At 47.5% G+C, this 11,759-nt stretch overlaps 5 protein-coding genes across 7 annotated transcripts, besides 3 other annotated features; 2 read left to right on the forward strand and 3 right to left on the reverse strand.

The window, feature by feature from the left end:
• Window positions 1-227: 227 nt before the first annotated feature.
• Window positions 228-278: a microsatellite.
• Window positions 279-714: 436 nt separating this feature from the next.
• Window positions 715-2,857, reverse strand: TSTA_029320 (ubiquitin C-terminal hydrolase, putative; the record flags this gene model as incomplete). Its single annotated transcript, XM_002480044.1, has 2 exons — window positions 715-2,738; window positions 2,796-2,857. 2 exons carry the CDS (start codon window positions 2,855-2,857, stop codon window positions 890-892), a joined length of 1,911 nt encoding a protein of 636 aa, XP_002480089.1. The 3' UTR covers window positions 715-889.
• Window positions 1,242-1,264: a microsatellite.
• Window positions 1,271-1,297: a microsatellite.
• A 1,568-nt stretch (window positions 2,858-4,425) lies between the features above and the next one.
• Window positions 4,426-7,695, forward strand: TSTA_029330 (DUF221 domain protein, putative). The gene is made up of 3 exons (XM_002480045.1): window positions 4,426-4,629; window positions 4,682-5,230; window positions 5,280-7,695. The coding sequence occupies exons 1-3, from the start codon at window positions 4,528-4,530 to the stop codon at window positions 7,527-7,529; spliced, it is 2,901 nt and encodes a 966-aa protein (XP_002480090.1). The 5' UTR covers window positions 4,426-4,527; the 3' UTR covers window positions 7,530-7,695.
• Window positions 7,696-7,745: 50 nt separating this feature from the next.
• TSTA_029340 (uncharacterized protein) lies at window positions 7,746-8,920 on the reverse strand (the record flags this gene model as incomplete). The annotated part of the gene is made up of 5 exons (XM_002480046.1): window positions 7,746-7,980; window positions 8,059-8,143; window positions 8,196-8,273; window positions 8,333-8,448; window positions 8,505-8,920. The coding sequence occupies 5 exons, from the start codon at window positions 8,918-8,920 to the stop codon at window positions 7,746-7,748; spliced, it is 930 nt and encodes a 309-aa protein (XP_002480091.1).
• Window positions 8,921-9,147: 227 nt separating this feature from the next.
• Window positions 9,148-9,634, forward strand: TSTA_029350 (aldo-keto reductase family protein, putative; the record flags this gene model as incomplete). The annotated part of the gene is made up of 2 exons (XM_002480047.1): window positions 9,148-9,246; window positions 9,437-9,634. The coding sequence occupies 2 exons, from the start codon at window positions 9,148-9,150 to the stop codon at window positions 9,632-9,634; spliced, it is 297 nt and encodes a 98-aa protein (XP_002480092.1).
• Window positions 9,635-9,664: 30 nt separating this feature from the next.
• On the reverse strand, window positions 9,665-11,333 carry TSTA_029360. Of its 3 annotated transcripts, none has more exons than XM_002480049.1 (5): window positions 11,000-11,333; window positions 10,758-10,946; window positions 10,483-10,693; window positions 10,175-10,433; window positions 9,665-10,123 (listed from the first exon to the last, which is right to left on the reverse strand). In XM_002480049.1, exons 3-5 carry the CDS (start codon window positions 10,662-10,664, stop codon window positions 9,707-9,709), a joined length of 858 nt encoding a protein of 285 aa, XP_002480094.1. In that variant the 5' UTR covers window positions 10,665-10,693; window positions 10,758-10,946; window positions 11,000-11,333; the 3' UTR covers window positions 9,665-9,706. The 3 variants fall into 3 exon arrangements, with proteins under 3 accessions (XP_002480094.1, XP_002480093.1, XP_002480095.1); XM_002480048.1 differs by lacking the exon at window positions 11,000-11,333 and having other exon boundaries at window positions 10,483-10,613; window positions 10,663-10,693; window positions 10,758-10,967; XM_002480050.1 differs by lacking the exon at window positions 11,000-11,333 and having other exon boundaries at window positions 10,758-10,967.
• Between the last annotated feature and the right edge of the window lie 426 nt (window positions 11,334-11,759).

Here is an 11,759-nt window from a genome sequence, read left to right on the forward strand (position 1 = left end):
ATTGCAATGCAATCGCTAATAGCAATGGCATCGAGGATTGCCTGAACGTTGAGCGTTGAGCATATCTGTATAGCAATGCTACATAGCCGGCATAGCTACCATACCCCGCGGCAATACAAAACACCCCTCCATGATATCAACAGCTTGACGATCTTCCAGCTTCCTACAGCGTGTCTGATATCATTTGTCGCTGGTGGACCTTCCTCCATACACACATACGCACACACATATATATATATATATAATATATATAAATATATGTGTATATATGTGTATATTTACTGGAACATCACAACCGGCTCTATATCACGGAAAACCCCGGGTCAACCCTAATTACCTAGGTACAACCATTTCGACGCCCAGCTAGATTGATGCATATAAATTTATAAACCGACGCGGGACGAGACATGAGACATCCGACATCCAGTACTAGCAGATCAAGTATTAATCAGGCATCCAGACCATCCTGACTAACATCCGCATTGCTGATGAATCCATGATTCAATCGTAGTGCGCTTTATATAAGCTATATGTAAACAATGTCCTACCATTGACCTCTCTGGATAGGTGATAGTTGGTCGTTGGAAAAGGGGGTGCTCCGGCTTTCCGAATATCGCCGGTTAGGTATCGATATGCGTGCCTAGGTAGTAGGACAGAGCTCCGATAACAGGTGCTTTTAGCTTTGTACAAATCATACCTAGGCACGTACTATAGTATCAAATCAGTCAGTCCATATTCACGGGATGTGTAACTACTCCTCCTCCCACAAGGACTACACCCGTACTACAGAGCACATCTTCCCCCTCTCTTAAAGTCTCATATGTACAAAATGTGAAGAACCAGACAAAGAATATATCAAACGCCTGCATGATGCATTTTTAAACGCAAATCAAACCTGCGAACTCATCGACGTCGGCGACTGAGTCTCCATCTCATAGAATAATAAATACACCTCCTTTTGCATTCCCAAAACATCGCTCGTTTTACATTCCTTGACTTTGTCGTCCGAGATACGCCACCAGCGATCCGCTGTTTTGCGTCTACTGCGTAAAAGTCGTTGTGCGCTCAGACCCCCCGAACTACTACTGCTAGTAGTAGTATTGAGTTTTGGGGTCCCCAGTCTGACGGAAGAGCTTCTGCGGGGAAGGTCTTGGTTTTGTCGTTCCGTGGACGAGACGTCGAGTGATTGTCGGTTCTGTAAGGAGCGAGGCGGATTGGCGGTTTCTTGGGATGAGGCTGATGAGGAGGAGGAGGAGGAGGAGGATGATGATGTTGTTGTTGTCGTTGTTGTTGCTGTCTGGGCGGTGGATGGAGTTGATGTTGAGGATGGTGTGTTGTTTGGATTCGTGCTCGACAGTGACAGCGATGAATCAACTGGTGAGATACTAAGAGGACTAGGCTCGACTCCCGAAGGTGAATAGCCCGATTTCTTCATCGCTGGTAGACGCGGACTACCCGCCACCGATGGATTCTCGCTACCTGTTCGACTCGCCGCATACGATCGAAAAGCATCTGGTGTTGAGAACGGTGGGTACAGATGACTCCGCCGGAAAGATTCATAGTGTCCGCTGTTATGGCTACCCTTGTGGCAGACTATACCCAGTAACTTGTACCATTTGCGGTTGAGAATTCCTCCCAATGGGAGACGTTCAGGGAACGACACCTTGGCCGCATTCTTGGTAGAACTGCTCTGATCAAAGATTGATCGCGATAAGTGAATCGCAACCACCTTGGGAAAGACAGTGATGCGCATATGTCGCGCAATTCGGCGCTTGGGCGCTAACTCTGCAGCAGGGAGATCTACTCCGTCCAGGGCTTGCTCCGGATCTGTTTCGAGAGCTTGTTGGATCTGTCTTATCTCTGCATCTAATTTCTCCACTTCATCGGCAGACCTGGCCTTGGTCTTTGCGACGATTTTCGCCTCCAGCGCATGCTGCAAGCCACATCTGTCACATCGAAAGTCGTCGATATACTCAGTCTTGAGCAAGCCGTCAAAACAAGAACTCAGCGTCGCAGAGCTCTTTTGCGGAACTTGCAGCGTCAAATTCACAAACGAAGTTCTGTTTGGTCGATACTGATAGTGACAGGTTTGACACTCGATTTGCGATTCTAGCTGACCTTCAAGAGGGAATCCATACCCGTTGTCGATTTCTTTCAGTTTATCATCAATTATCGCGGGCAGACCATGCTTGGAGCCGTCGTGAATGCGTACAGAAACCTCACCAGATTTCCCAGAGCTTTCAGCCTCCTCCGCAATAGACGGCGCTTCAGTCTCCGCGACAGCTGCACGTTGTGCTCGCTGTCTCGCTTTGACCGCTGCATGGTACTCATCGCACAACCGTTCTGCAACGATTTGAAGAAACTCCTGCGCATCCTGCTGATTGCGACTAATCCGCGTACGAAATGCAAACTCCAGCGCCTGAATAAACGACCGAGCAGAAATCGTTTTCTTATAAATCGGTCTCTCGTTCAACCGATCCAGCATTTCTTTCAACGCCAACGTCACAGTTCCCTGTTGTAACTCCCGCAATCGATCCGGCGGAAGACCACGCTTCCCCGCAACTTCATCCGGGCCCGGAAGCTGATTATAAACGTCTGGTCCGTCCAACTCCCGACGATGCAGTTCGCGAATGAGATATACGCGCAGCTGGCCCAGACCGGCCAGCGCTTGCAGAACAGAGTTTATGAAACAATCATTAGCCGGATTCGATAGACCGACAACTCCTTTCTTCCGATCGCTACTACTGGATTCGTCACTGTCTATGGTGAAATTCGGTCCAAAGACATAGAACAACGTGATGGCGGCCAAAGAGGCTCCGGCCGCATATGCGGCGACGGTCCCCGGTTTATCAGGCATCAACAGAGATTGTGTCGAGAAAATTGCAGCATTGGTATACGTAGTCGTATTATCGCGCCATTTCCTGCGGCCTCGCAAGTCAAAGTGCAGACTGGCTGCGATGCGCGTGTCGTTTCAGAGGATATTGAATGATCCGTAGAGCTAACCCGAGCAATACTCAGTAACCCAGCATACAGAACGACCGATTGACGCGAATTCAAGGACTTACTCACACCGAGGATGCGGACGGAAGACGTCGGCCGAACTGTCAGAATACCCGATGCCAAGCGGAATCGCCAACTTCTTCAGCAAACAATGATCGGAAACCTGCAACGAGGAACGAGTCTTGTGAAACAACGACAATCAAGTCTATGTAAGACTTAAGTACAAAGAGAAATCTGGGGAGGCGCTGATACTCGACAGTCAAAAGGAATTGCCGTGCCAAGCGTCTTCAGCGTGTGGGGGATCGATCACTGTGCCTCCCGCTGCCGTGATTTCCGCAGACTTCCTTCAGGCTTCAAGGCAACATTATTTTTTTCCCCCCAGCCCTCCGCAAGAGACTTCTTATTGGAGGTGCAATTAGCCAGATATAACCAGGAATTGATTGCTCTGGTGTGGTGGAGGCTATCAAGCGGTCAATCAGCAGACATACAGGACACAAACAGTGAGTAGACTTTTGACTCCCCCGGAATGCCTGATATCCGGGGACTCCGACATCGGTTACCCTAACCCTATCATAGGGTTATTGGCGAATCCGTCACGTGAGATAAGCACGTGACCTGTAATACGTCGTTGGCTTCGTTGACATGAAGCACTCTCCTAAGACTTCATCAGCCTTCTTGAACCGTAAGGACAATTAATGAACCACGGAATTTCGTATCGTCCTTATTTACTCCGTATATCGTGAAAATCTTACATACAGAGCCAAATTCATGCCGTGTCTCAGTTTGGTCAAAAAAAGGGCCGACGGTCATTGGCGGGTACCTGTTAGGGCCTGGACCCGTGGTTGCAATCCTGAGTAAGCATGTGTAGGTACCTGGCCAGGTGGTCATGTTGAGATGAGATGCCAGTTACTACGTATAGCCACGAGGCTTCAGTCACGCACTCACGCTGATAGGAATTTTGTCACCGTTCTACTTTGTATTCAATAATGATCCCGTTACTCAACTGTAGATAGAGTGGATAGAAAGGTAGAGTTTAGGGCAGATCTCGAACCGTTTGAAACGCTATTATTATACTCACCAGATCAGTAATCATTACCGTAATTTATATCATATGCATGCAATTACTCCGTATTTATGGCCAAGTCCAAGTGTGTAAGCTGTAACATACAGTACCGTATTATGGCGGGCACACCTGACTGGCCAGATCAGGTGAAACAAGAGGAGAAAAGAAAACATCCAAAATAATTCGTACATTTTATTTCATTCTCGAGTATTCTTTTCATCTGCACAATCTGACTTCAACCATACGTCGCATCACAATCGTTTGGATCTTTCCATTGATCTTGGAGTATATTCTTCAGTCGCTTAGTTATTGTATCTCTAATCAACCATCATCGACCGACGATCCCCCAGTCTATAAATCGTCATTATCGTCAAACCATCGTTCATGTCTAGATTTTCGCAACTTTCTCAATAAACAGCGCTGGTCGTTGTCGCTGACTTTCATTCTACACGGCAGCGAGCATCATGGCCGGCCCGATATATCATACCATGGCGTTGCGAGATGACGGCAGCCTATCTCCAGCCGATCAGTTCTTGCGCTTGATTCAGAATCCATTCAAAGAAGCCGTTAGTCTTTGTATCAAGCATCTTCGACGATAGCGCTAACTTCTTATGCCAGATCCAACTTAATGCCTTTTGGGTTTCCCTCGCTACCTCCCTCGGTATATCCGCTTTACTCGCTCTTCTATTTTCCTTATTTCGACCGTACCACAACGCCATTTATGCCCCCAAAGTCAAACATGCCGACCAGAAACACGCCCCTCCGCCAGTTGGCAAAGGAGTCTTTGCCTGGGTCCCGCCGGTGTTGAGTGTCAAAGAACAAGATCTGGCAGACCGAATTGGCTTGGATGCCGTCATATTTCTACGTTGCGCCAAAGTGATGCGAAATATATTTTTAGTGTTGAGTGTCATTGGCTGCGGTATTCTCATTGCTGTGAATATTACGCAGAGCAATGGATCTGCTGTTCCGGGAACGTCGGCATTCACACTCATGACGCCGCTGTATATTCTCACCGATGCCGTTTGGGCCCAGGTTGTCTGCGCATATATTTTTGATATTGTCATCATGTTCTTTTTGTGGAAGAATTATAGACATATTGTGGCGTTGCGGAGGCGCTATTTTGAAAGCTCGGATTATCAGATGAGTCTTCATGCTAGGACTTTGATGGTGCGCCTTCCTGTATTTCTCAATTGCTCCGATACTTACAATCCTATAGATTACGAGTGTTCCACCAAACTTGCGTTCGGAAGAAGGGCTGATGCGACTGACGGATAATGTCAATCCGACTTCATCATTACCGCGAACCACCATCGGACGAAATGTGAAGGATCTCCCCTCGCTGATCAAGAAACACGACGAAGCAGTTAGAGAGCTGGAATCGGTACTGGCAAAATACCTGAAAAATCCAGACCGTCTCCCTATCAACAGGCCCACCATGCGCGGAAAACTTAACGGCGAGAAAACAACAGGTAAAGTAGACGCGATCGACTATCTGACAGATCGAATTCAAGAATTGGAGGCAAGGATAAAAGATGTTCGCCAATCAGTTGATAAGCGCAATCCCATGCCTTATGGTTTCGCCAGCTGGGAAGCCATCGAACACGCTCATGCTGTTGCGTACACTGCGCGAAAGAAGAAACCTCAAGGCACAATAATCAGACTTGCCCCACGGCCGCACGACATTATTTGGGAGAATCTTCATTTGTCGCCGCAAACTAGAAGATGGCGCCGTATGGTCAATGTATTCTGGATCACATTACTGACAGTGTTGTGGGTTGCGCCTAACGCTATGATTGCCATTTTCCTTTCCGACTTGAACAACCTGGGTCTGGTTTGGCCTGCCTTTCAGACCTCTCTCGAGCAGCACCCGACTACATGGGCAGCCGTGCAAGGTATTGCAGCGCCTGCATTGACATCTTTAATATACCTGATTTTGCCGATTTTCTTCCGTCGTCTTATGCGCCGTGCAGGTGATCTCACCAAAACTTCTCGAGAACAGCACGTCATTCACCACTTGTACTTTTTCTTCGTTTTCAACAACTTGATAGTCTTTTCGCTCTTTTCCGCAGCTTGGACTTATGTTGCAGCCGTCATCAACGCAAAAAATAACAATGAGAGTGCATGGCAGGCTATTAAGGACGGTCACTTCTGGTCCAAGGCTCTATCTGCGTTGTGCCAAGTGTCACCGTTCTGGGTGACTTGGCTGTTGCAACGCAATCTAGGTGCTGCTTTGGACTTGGTGCAGTTATTTACGATTGTATGGCAATGGTTTATGAAGACGTTCATGGCGCCGACTCCGCGTCAAAGTATTGAATGGACCGCTCCTCCTCCTTTTGACTATGCCAGTTACTACAATTATTATCTTTTCTACGCAACTGTCGCCTTTTGCTTTGCAACGCTGCAACCCATCATTCTTCCAGTTGCCGCGCTTTACTTTGCCATAGATTGCTATTTCAAGAGGTATTTACTTTTATACGTCTTTGTCACCAAAAACGAGTCTGGCGGTCTCTTCTGGCGTGTTATTGTCAACCGATTACTCTTTGGGTCATTCCTGTCCAATATTGTGATTGCATTGGTCGCCAAGGCAAAAGGTACATGGACAATGGTTTACTGCTTAGCCCCTTTGCCGTTCATTCTGCTCGGGTTCAAGTGGTATTGCTCAAAGAGCTTCGACGAGAATATGATCTACTACAACAAGGCAGTCTTAAACGATGCCGAAGCTCTAGGTGTCTCGATGGGCAAAGGTCCCAAGCGAGCTGGTGATCGCCTGTACTCTCGATTCGGCCATCCAGCTCTTTTCAAACCGCTGATCACGCCAATGGTCCATGCGCGGGCCGCAGAGACATTGAAACAAGTCTATCGGGGTAGACTGGGCAATTTTGATCCTTCTGCAGAGTACTCTGATATCGCCATGCAGTCCATGTCTAATTCGACTCCTGGGAAGCCTACAGAGTCTGCCCCCTTCGAAGTCGTGGCTGAAAGCCAACTTGATTTCTCATACTTCAAGAACCGCGCTGATTTCAGGAATGAGTTTGGCGGTGGTATTTACGGACGACCGGAGGATCTCATTTCTGAGCGATCCCAAACCCCGCGCACGTTCATGGGTGACTCACCGGGATCATCACGAGCATCCTCCCCCGTATCAGCCCTGAACCGCAAACAACCCGAAGGTTACGATTTAGGTCTTCAACGACCCCTGGAGAGACCGCTGGATAGCGATCACCCTGCCTTCCGAACACCAATGTCTCGCATCGCCAGCAACGGCAGTGATCCCAACGGACCAACATCATTGTATCGACACTCAAACGAGAGTGAGTCCCGACTACTCCATAATGCGCAACTCCCGGCTGTTGGGGGAGAGGATACGATCCACACTATGGATCGATGGCGGACGAGGGGTTATGGCCCTGTAGCTCAAGATGAGAATAATCCAACATCGTATGATTATTTTCGCGGGAAACGATGAGATGATATTTTTTTTTACTTTCTTCATGTATGCCATTATTCAGCGTGTAGAGGAGGCGTTTTTGATTTACGCATTCAGCTCATACATACAAACTATTGCAATGTACAGTACTAACCATGTACGGTCGGACATTGGAATATCAACAATCAAGCTATAACGTATACCCACTTAACTCCCCTAACTTAGATCCAAACAGATCGAAACCTAAGGTATGGATCACTTCCCATTAACCTTCCTCTTCTTACTAGCATGCTTCGGATGAAAACTCTCAGCATACACGTTGAAAAACTCGGGCGGTTCTTGTGGATGAATACCGGTAACATCGTGGAACGCGGTGGTGGAAATGTAGTTCGTTTTCCCTTCGCGAACAAGAGAGTAGTATTCCAGGAGGTATTCGAGTTCGGCTTCGTCGCTGGTTGATTCGGCTTTGAGGATTTTTTTGGCTTGGAAGCTGTACCGAGTCAGTCTCACGATCTCGGGAGAGATGTGTATTGTTAGAGGGGGTCGGGATGGGATGGGGGAAACGCACAGTGAGATGTCCTCGAATTTGAGGTTTGTGTCTAGTGCTTTACTAGCTGCTGTTGCGAGTTCGTCGCCGGTAGCGAGCATTGGCCCTTTTTACGTTAGACGAGGCATATTTCGATATAGAAGAGGGGGTTAACACACCAGTTACGACCATGAGTTGTCCACGATGCTTATCGGCAAAGCCATGCTTTCCTTTGCCAGTCATGACATGGGGAGCGACTTAAGCGACGTCCTTGTACCTTGTCAGTCTGTATATCAGCGACAAAGGATGTATCAACATACTCCAAGAGCAACCGGGCCAAATTTGTGATCCTTTCCAATGAGAAGGGGTAATATGCCTTCTTCTTGGGCCTGTTTGGAATACAACAGGAGATTTTCCGCAGAGAATCCGGCACTTCATACATTAGCCAGTCAACTTACAGAATGTTAAGAGAGCGAAGAAGGGATTACCGAATGATAACAGGCGAATGTCCCGTCGACGTCGACGCATCCCCTTTAGTGGCCATCATCTGCGCCTCAATATCCACAAACTCCCTCAAACGAGGCTGTCTATCCCTCTCCGCAAGATCACATCCAGCAGACGACAACAAACAAACATTCGGTACACCTGCCTGTTTCGCAACCTCGATCAATTCCAGAGTAATCTCCAACTTATCCCTATGAGCTGGAGGAATGAGACAGATGGCATCAATCTGGGCATCCTTGAGTGTCTGAACGGCTTGTTTGAATCCACGGCCGGGTTCATGAGGGATGATCTTTGCGCCTAGTTTGGAGAGGTCCTGGCAGTGTTCTGTGTTGGGTTGCAGGGCTAGACCGGTCACGGAGGAGACTTTGCGTTTGAAGGTGTCGTCTGTCAGCTCTAGCATTCAGAAATCACAAGAGACAGCAAAATAATCGGAAAATTAAACGAGATTCATTTGTGATTCACACGAAATGGTTATCAGTCGTCAGTCCGTCCAACCTAGTCCTGCAGTCTAGTGCGCCGGTAGACAAGCTCAAAAGTTCATTAAAGAATTTGGGTCTCGATTATGTGCATGTCTATCTTGTCCATGGACCTATTCATCCCAGTTCCATCGCTACTGCCGCCAAGAGAATGGCAAAGACAGTTGGAGTTACGAATTACGATAAAGATGAAATGATCAAACTCGTCGAGGAGTTGGAGAAACTTGGTGTTCCCCTGGCGACGAATCAGGTTGAATATAATATTCTCAAGACGACATCCCGAGATTCATGTCTTGATTGAAGAGTGTCATAAGCGAAGGATTGTTTTCAAGGGTTATTCGGCTGTGGCTACGGGTCGACTTGCAGGGAAATATTTCAAGGACGTATAGGTTTAGCCAATATCGGATGGCGAAGATTGAGGAGACGTTGAATGTGATTAGGGAGATTGCCGACGACAAAAAAGAATGAGTGTTGTGGCGGTGCAGTTGAATTTTTGTATTTGCAAGGGTGCTGTGCCGGTTGTCGGTGTAGGTGTGAGTGATGATGAGCAGGTGAGACAGAATTTGCAGGCGGAGATGATGGTGATTGATGATGTGAGTGTGGAGGGTACTACGACGGCTTTGTGGCAACGTGGTTGATCTTGTATATGCACTCTACCTGAACTCCATCAGCACAGAATTAAATGCATTCAGACCAAGTATATAGAGAGATCAATCAGAAACCCTAAACCTAAACTGATCACTTCGATCAAGATACACAACCCTATCCCCCAATCCAGCTCTTTCAAGCTCAGCCTTGAAATCCCCCAAGGGACTCGCAAAGACATCATAATCATCATAATGGATCGGAATCGTAAGGTCAGGGTTGATCAATTGGATCAATTGTAACCCTTGCTTAGCGTCCATAGTCACCATGACTGCCATGGGCAGTAACGACGGAGAAGGGACCGTCGTCCCGCCGAGATGGATGAGCATTAGGTCGATGTTTTGACCTGCGTATCGTTTAGGGATTTCTTTTAATTCGTCGACTAGAAGGGTGTCGCCGGAGATGTAGATTCGATAGCCAACTTTGAAGTCTGATTCGGCCTCATGGCCGAGTTCGACCATCCACCCATTTGTCGGGGGAATCTATTAATCAAGACTGAGTACATACTCCCAAGCTAGTTGTGCAAGACATACCGCTTGAACGATATCATTCACTTTCTGGAGCGTTTTTGTGGGAACATGTTTCCCCGGCATTCCTCTGATACGAATCTGCGGTCTTTTGCTAATACTGCTCTGAATATCCACGATCATCTCCTCAAAAAAGTCCAATGCATGGACATTTGAGAATGAGTCTTGTGGATTTTTTGATGTAAGGTGTGTCTTTGCATGAGGAGTAGTTATGATGGGCAAGTCTCGGCGTAGAGACGCTTCGACTGTTTGATCAAAGTGGTCTCTACACGTCTTATTAGCAACTGGACTATAAGTTTTGTGGAGTGACGTGCCCGTGATAATGAGATAGCAGGACCAGATCAATCCGAGGTAAATCATGCAAATCTACCGCCGGATTGGTTTGGCGTACACTAGACACACCTGGTCCAAGATGGACATGATCACCGGCATGAAGGAAATTTGGCTGTACCTCTGTTAAAGGATATTCATGTCCAAGAGAGACCGTGACTTGCATCAGTCATGATCCGAATTCCTGCCCATTCTCTGTCCAAGGTCAAAGTCAGCAACAATACGCATATAGCAAATCTCTAGAAAAATGAGTACTGACAATATTGTCGTCGCTGTCCCGACAAAATATAGCGACGCATTTTCTTCGCCGTCAGTGCCTCGCGGATGCACCTTTATCTCCTTTGCGTCTGGGAGGTTGTGAGGTAGGGATTTGCCGGATGGCAGGTCCCGGGTTGGAGGCTGTACATGTTCGGGGTCGAGGGTGAGATGTTGTACATCCATGGTGTGACTACGGTATAATTCGGTGAGCAGTTAGAAGTAGTTAGAAGTAGTTAGAAGTACTTGAAGCATCTCCAGAGTCTGAGGTTGATGAATGCTCGGTCAGTCGTATAGATGACGTCACAACCCTAGATGACCATCCCATTGTTTTTTGAGATCTCGTGACTTACTCTACCTACAGTATCCGGAAACAAACATCGCAGTCTTGAAACTACGGACAATCATGTCGGCATATAGCGAGTGATGCTGAGTGAAAGATTGTTCTCCAATGGGAGACATTCGGATGTTACTCTGCATGATGTTCTGACAAATTGACAGATCCTGGTGCTACAGAACTCAATGCCGCGTATCTAGATACTCGTGAGTGACTTCTCTAGACCATCGTCACTAGTTATACACTCCGTTTACCTTCAGATAGGCACTTGTTTTCAGGGAAAAGTGAGTGAATAAATCACCTTACTAAACCGGCCTAGCTTCTCCAACAAAGATAAGCCGGATCAGCCTCCTCCCCACCAGCATATGACCTCAATTTATCGACCCGTAGTCCCTTGGACATCCTCTTTCACAGAATCGGACCCCGGAGTACTCCGTTGGAGGACAGCCTGCAGGTTGCCACTTATAACAGGGAGCACGAATACGATGACAGCACTGCTCCTTCGAGTACGTAGTATGCTGGTTGCATGGATCCTTCGAGGGCCCGACGAAGGGACATGACGGAGCAAAAACGCCTCAATGCTTGTTAGTCTATGATCACCGTCCAGTCCTTGCGGGCCTCGTCTTATCGCGGCAGGGATCATCTCCTAGCTGAACCCCATAATCTCTC

Source organism: Talaromyces stipitatus, genomic scaffold (assembly GCF_000003125.1).
Source record: "Talaromyces stipitatus ATCC 10500 scf_1105507295541 genomic scaffold, whole genome shotgun sequence".
NCBI lineage: Eukaryota > Fungi > Ascomycota > Eurotiomycetes > Eurotiales > Trichocomaceae > Talaromyces > Talaromyces stipitatus.